The sequence below is a fragment of the Pelophylax lessonae genome (assembly GCF_965119305.1).
Source record: "Pelophylax lessonae genome assembly, chromosome: 3".
In the NCBI taxonomy this organism is placed as follows: Eukaryota; Metazoa; Chordata; class Amphibia; order Anura; family Ranidae; genus Pelophylax; species Pelophylax lessonae.
Genome location: NC_138770.1, coordinates 164,642,645 through 164,649,583, shown reverse-complemented (window position 1 = coordinate 164,649,583; position 6,939 = coordinate 164,642,645). Strand labels below are relative to the sequence as shown.

Genomic DNA, 6,939 nt, shown 5'->3' with positions numbered 1-6,939 from the left:
TTCTATAATATATCCTTGCATGGATTCAGTTCTATAATATATCATTGCATGGATTCAGTTCTATAATATATCATTGCATGGATTCAGTTCTATAATATATCCTTGCATGGATTCAGTTCTATAGTATATCCTTGCATGGATTCAGTTATATTGTATATCCTTGCATGGATTCAGTTATATAATATATCCTTCGATGGATTCCGTTCTATTTTATATCCTTGCATGGATTCAGTTCTATTGTATATCCTTGCATGGATTCAGTTATATAGTATATCCTTGGCTGGATTCAGTTCTATGTATGCCAAGATATACCAGGATAACTTGTATGTATATATAAATCTATTGTATTCTTCCTTGGTGTATTTTTTATATCTTCATTATACAATTTGAATCCCATTTGTGTGCTTTCTTTCTGTACATTTTACTGTTAATCATCTATATGGAACCATTGGTTAACATTCTAGCTATTTTAGTACCTTGCACATAAATATGAATACATGCTGCTCGTGTTAATGAGGCCTTAGGCACAGATTCAACAGGCTATGATTGGGCCTCCACGACCTTCTATCACAGAAAAGATCAGACATATGTTCACTTGGTGTCTCAAGAATTCTGCTCAAGCTATCAATAAAAAGAAATGTAGGTAGTGCATAGAATAAAGCATAAAGCCCACTTCTTTGCTAAGGCCCATTCGTTCTTACTGGTAAACAAAGCAATAAGCATATTCACATGCCTGGCTGTCAGATTAGGATCGGAGGCTGGAAGAGCAGGCTATGTGATGTTCAGTAGAGCACATAAAATAACAATCTCATTTGTACCGCCAGAGATAGCCTAGACATTTCTAGAAATCTATTCCCAGGCAGCTGCTGTGCATAACACAATACACCTTGTCATTATGGAGTCTGGAGCACTGATTGCAAAAGATAAAGAATATATATATATTTTTCTTTCTCATTAAAGCTTTTAGTTAACAGAGCATTGAAAATATGTGCAGCTAGACAGGCCGCACCATAAATATCTGTACATTGCAGACAACACTGTGCATAGGATAGAATACAATAAAGATGGAAACCGATTGCATGCAACGATCCCCGAAGGAGCGAAGCGTTCATTTACAAGATGATGTCCATCCCTGTGTAAGATCCCATGTTCCCTGTCCTCTCAGGCAGTCTGAATTAGGTGACCTTAGTGTGTAGCTGAGAGCACAGGGAACCTTACAATGACTCTATGGCAGTGATGGCTAACCTTGGCACCCCAGATGTTTTGGAACTACATTTCCCATAATGCTCAACAGTGTGCATGAGTATCATGGGAAATGTAGTTCCAGAATATCTGGGGTGCCAAGGTTCGCCACCACTGCTCTATGGGGTCTATTTATAAAAAATGAAAAGAGCTATTCGTCCAGCGAACCAGCATGTACATTCGTTTTGTCCGAATTAGCCAACTGTTCAGAGAATGGGCCAAAATCGAATGTACTTAGGGTATTATCTCTTCTGCTCGAACATTCTTAAAACCCACCTCTGGGGGAAGAAACAAATGCTCCCTTACAGTGATAAATGAATTCTGGTTTAGGTCTAGGGGGCTGCAAAAAAACAGCTTTGCTTGCCCAATCCTCCGCCCCCCCCAAGCTTTACTCCCGGTCCCACAGCCTCTTCTCTCCAAGTTCTGGCAGTAACAAGTCATCAAGTCCGGAGACCATAGCCTTGCATTGGAGGAGAGTACGCTGAGGGACTGCAACTGAGGGGAGAGGAGGATCAGCCAGGTAAAAGTGCTCTTTTCAGCCCCCTACACCTAAACGGGTATTTAACCCTTACACTCCCAGGAAGCATTTCTCCTTTCCAGCATTAGACATATAAAATCGCATCAATGGCTTGCAGCTGAAATGAGCACTAGTATATTGTCCATTGTAATAACACCACAATCACTTGTGTTCCATGTACATACAGATAAACCACAGAAGCTTTGTCAATAAGAATTCCAGAAACTACCATAGTACTGATGATCACTTTTACTAAACAGAAACAATGTTGCAAAACAGAAAACGTACATATCCTCACAGAGTTTTGTGTTTTTTATAAATAGACCCCCGTGTGTCTCCTCTATGTCATATATAAATATCTGTCATCACTCGCTGTCCAGCAGCTCTATAATAATAAACCATCACATCTGCCCACCAATCCCCTTTTCATGGCACAGGGTGACATGCCAGGTTAGTCCCAGCATGCCAAGCACACATCTGGGCAGCTGCCTATTAAGTTTGTTCTGTAGGGCCAGGGTGCCAAGTCTTAAAACCCATGTATTGGGTGAAGGTGCCAAGTCTTGTGATGAATGTATGGCCAGTTGGGTGAAGGTGGCAAGTCATATGATGCATCTATGGCCAGTTGAGTGAAGGTGCCAAGTCTTGTGATGCATGTATGGCTGATTGGGCCAGGGTGCCAAGTCTTTTGATGCATGTATAGCAGATCTAGACAGGGTGCCACTACATGTCCCAGCATGCCAAACACCCACTGGGCAGCCCCCTATGTGTGTTACCTGTGGTCAGGGTGCCAAGTCTTGTAACGCAAATATAGCAGGTTAGGTCAGGATGCCACTACAAGTCCCAGAATACCAAACATCCATCTGATTAACCCCCGCGGTCAGGGTGCCAAGTCATGTGATGCATGTCTATGGCAGGTCAGGGTAGGGTGCCACTACAAGTCCCAGCGTACCAAACATCCATCTGGACCGTCACCTTTGGAGTGTGTTCCCTGTGGTCAAGTCTTGGAATGCATTTAAAGCAAATTAGGGCAGGGTGCCACTACAAGTCCCAGCATACCAAGCACCCACTGGACAGTCCCCTATGTAGTTTCTCTGTGGCTGGGGTGCCAAGTCTTTTGATGCATGTCTATGGCGGGTCAAGGCAAGGTGCCACCACAAGTTCCAGCATGCCAGGCCTCCCCTACGATGGAGGGAGTCTCCTTTTTTCAGGGTAGGTCCGGGGATGCCCCCCTGCTCTCCTTAGCCCTCTTACAGCTGTACAGCCATTTGATGATCCTGGCGTTGCGTTCGATGACTGACGTGTTGGCATTGGTGCCCACCCCAGGGATCTGCCCATTCAACACCTCATCCTCCTGCATTCCCCCAGCGCTGCCCTCGCCACTCCTCCGGCTGAAGCCACTGTCTGAGGTAGCCACGCTGGCACTGCGGATCCGGTACTGCCCGTCCAGCACCTCCTCGGGGGCGGCCGCGAACCTGTCTCTGCCCAGCTCGTCCACCACCTCGGGCTCCAGGCCGCAGTACTTGAAGAAGGTTTCGAAGTCAGAGAAAGAGCGGGAATAGCGGGAGCTGATGTCCGATTGGGAACGATGCAATCCGGAGCTCCTGGAGCGATGGTCATTGGCAGAGGGCGCCGCTGGGGCCGGGGGTTTCTCCTTTACCCCGCCCAGGAAGAGCCTCCGCACAAGCCCAGTCCTCGCCTCCTCCGCGGGCCCGTCCGCCCGGTTCTTCTGCCGGTAGATAAGAAGAGAGTCCGGCCGGAGGAGCCTCTTGCTGCTGCCGCGTCTGATAGGCTGATCGGGGCCGGCTGACACCTCCTCCCGGCGGCTTTTTCTACTGCTGCTGCCCCCGGAGCTGCTACTGCTGCCGCCTCCGCTGCTCCCCGATGACGAGCTGCCCCCGCCGGTCACCACCTGCTGCTGAGCTCCGCTCTTCACGTACTTGGCCTTGTCAGCGGCCAGTCTCTCCACCGCACTCAGGCTGGACCGCGGCGTACCGTTCTCTATCTGCCGCCGGAGATACTCGGGGCCCCGGGTCAGCAGTCTGATGGGAAGCACCGGGCTATGGTGCTGCAGCTGGGAGATAGGCTGCATCCTCACTGCGTTCATGATGTCAGTGGGCATAGCGGGACTCCGATAAGGAAGATGGAGTACACAGGTAGAAGGCTTACACCGATATCACCGATCACCGCTCTGCTTTCCTTCTACACTCTGCTCATCCAACGCCTCTCCGCCAATCACAGCGCGCCTTACCCTGCACGAGGGCGTGCCTAGGCGGCACACTTTCTCCCCTGCAGCCAGGAGCTGTCAAGTGTCACCTTCTTCTCTAGAGGGCGCTCTACTCACCGTACACATCACACCTGTGAATGATCGGGGTGACATGACGTTGTCACACTCCGCAGATGTCAGATTATGTCTTGTCACTCATTGCTCGGTTATTATCAGCAATGGGCAGCATTACCAACCTTCCACATAAAAATTGAGTGACAGGACACCCAACATTTACTGCCACAGCCAAGTCTTTACTGACATTTCCAAAAGTTGCAAAATGACAGATTTAAGTGAAAATTTCAGTATTTAGGCTACAAACAAATATAATATGCAATGTGATTTAACCACTTCTGGACCAGGAGATTTTCCCCCTAATGACCAGGCCATTTTTCGCGATTCGGCACTGCGTTACTTTAGGCTTCATTCACATGTCAGCGTAGCGATCGTGGGCAGAATCACCGCGATTCTGCCCGCGATCCGGAAATCATTGCAAATCGCAGGACGCCTGTGCGTTGCCCATGATTTGCAATAGCACCCCAAAACGCTGTGCGATGTTGCCGCGATTTGCGCCTGCTGAATCGCGGTAACATCACGAAAAAAAATCGTGGGACGCATGACGCCCCAAAGAAGCTCTTGTATCTTTTTTGGGCGTCATGCATTACCGCGATTCGGCAGGTGCAAATCGCGGCAACATCGCACAGCGTTTGGGGTGCTATTGCAAATCACGGGCAACGCACAGGCGTCCCGCGATTTGCAATGATTTCCGGATCACGGGCAGAATCGCGGTGATTCTGCCCACGATCGCTACGCTGACATGTGAATGAAGCCTTAACTGTCAATTGTGCAGTCCTGTGACACTGTACCCAAATAAAATCAATGTCCTCTTTTCCCACAAACAGAGCTTTCTTTTGGTGGTATTTGATCACCTGTGCGATTTTTATTTTTTGTGCCATAAACAAAAGAAGAGCGACAATTCTGAAAAAAAAAATAATAATATTTTTCACTTTCTGCTATATAACATTCCCAATAAAAAATTAAAAATCAATTTTTTTCATCATTTTAGGCAAATTCGTTTTCTGCTACATATTTTTGGTAAAAAAAATCCCAGTAAGCATATTTTGATTGGTTTGCGCAAAAGTTGTCGCGTCTACAAACTACAGGAAAGATTTATGTCATTTTTTTCCTAGTAATAGTGGCAATCAGCGATTTTTAGAGGGACTGCGACATTGCGGCGGACAGATCGGACCCCTGACTGACATTTTTGACACTTTTGGGGGGACCAGTGACATTACTACAGTAATCAGTGCTAAAAATACGCACTGTTACTGTAATAATGACACTGGCAGGGAAGAGGTAACACCAGGGGTGATCAAAGGGTTAAATGTATGCCTAGGGGGTGTTTTTTAACTGTCGGGTGATGGGTTTATGGAATCAACACAGAGACCTGTGTTCCTAAATAGGAGGAACACAGGAGCTCTGTATTGATTCCTGAGAGAACAACGGTCTGCTGTGTTTACAACAGCAGACCGCCATTCTTTCTTCATGGGGAGTGATCGCGGGTGCCCGGCGGTGCCTGGCAAGTGGGCGCATGCGCGCCCCTCCAGGAGCGCTCCTGCGGACGCGCTTCTGTAATTACAAAATTACAGTTTTAAGTGCAAATTTCAGTATTTAGGCTACAAATACAATATACAATCAGCAATGTGATTTAATCACTTCCGGACCGCCTGCCACATATATACTGCGGCAGGGTGGTCTGGCTGCGCAAAAATCACGTACCTGTACGTGATTTTGTGCACGAGATCTGGTGTGCATGCACGCACGCAGCGGAAGCACCGCTCCCGCTGCGTCCCAATCAGTGGGTCCTGTGACCTCCAGGACCCGCCAATCATTCCAAGGAGAGGCAGAATGGCGGTCTGCCTATGTAAACAAGGCAGACTGCCGTTCTGTCACAAAGGAAAATTGAGATCTCGTGTTTCTGCTAAGTAGAAACACAGATCTCTGTCTTACACTAGTCTAGTGCATCCATTCCCCACACAGTTAGTAATCACTCCCTAGGAGCACACTTAACCCTTTGATCACTCCAATGTTAACCCCTTCCCTGTCAGTGTCATTTATACAGTGACAGAGCATTTTTTTCAGCTCTGATCACTGTATTGGTGTCACTGGTCCCCACTGTATTGGTGTCAGATTTGTCCACCGCAATATTGCAGTCCCACTAAAAATCGCCGATCGCCGCCATTACTAGTAAAAAAATATTAAAAAATAAAAAGTCCTTAAATCTATCCCATAGTTTGTAGGAGCTATAACGTTTGTGCAAACCAATCAATATATGCTTACTGGGATTTTTTTTTAACCAAAAACTTTTAGCAGAATACATATTGGCCTACATTTAGGAAGAAATTTGATTTTTAAAATTTTTATCGAATATATTTTATAGCAGAAAGTAAAAAATATTGTTTCTTTTTCAAAATTGGCGGTCTTTTTTTGTTTCTAGCGCAAAAAATAAAAACCGCAGAGGTGATCAAATACCACCAAAAAGAAAGCTCTATTAGTTGGAAAAAAGGACATCAATGTTATTTGGGTACAGTGTCGCACGATCATGCAATTGTCAGTTAAAGCAACATAGTGCCGTATCGCAAATGGTCAGGAAAACCTTCCGGTGATGAAGTGGTTAAAAGAGAAGTATGGACTCATACTTACCTAGGTGGATGCAGCATGGGACTGTCCCCTGCTGACTCTAACACTGAGAAACAAGCGACCTACTACTGCCGATCGCTTGGTTCTCAGAGAACTGCTGATTGTCAGTCACCGTTGTCTACTCTGCCCCCCCCCCCCCCACCCCACGCTCACTGGATCGCTGGGCTGTGGAGGGGGCAGGAGTTGCCGGCTCAGGCTCTCAGTGGACCAGCTCTGT

At 46.8% G+C, this 6,939-nt stretch overlaps 1 protein-coding gene across 1 annotated transcript; it reads right to left on the bottom strand.

Moving 5' to 3' along the window:
• Nucleotides 1-2,218: 2,218 nt before the first annotated feature.
• FAM110C (family with sequence similarity 110 member C) lies at nucleotides 2,219-3,881 on the bottom strand. Its single transcript, XM_082252447.1, has one exon. It carries the CDS (start codon nucleotides 3,876-3,878, stop codon nucleotides 2,964-2,966), a length of 915 nt encoding a protein of 304 aa, XP_082108573.1. The 5' UTR covers nucleotides 3,879-3,881; the 3' UTR covers nucleotides 2,219-2,963.
• Between the last annotated feature and the right edge of the window lie 3,058 nt (nucleotides 3,882-6,939).

What these genes read in the sequence shown, in the direction of transcription:
- FAM110C (XM_082252447.1), bottom strand. Translation starts at nt 3,878, where the DNA reads ATGCCCACTGACATCATGAACGCAGTGAGGATGCAGCCTATCTCCCAG.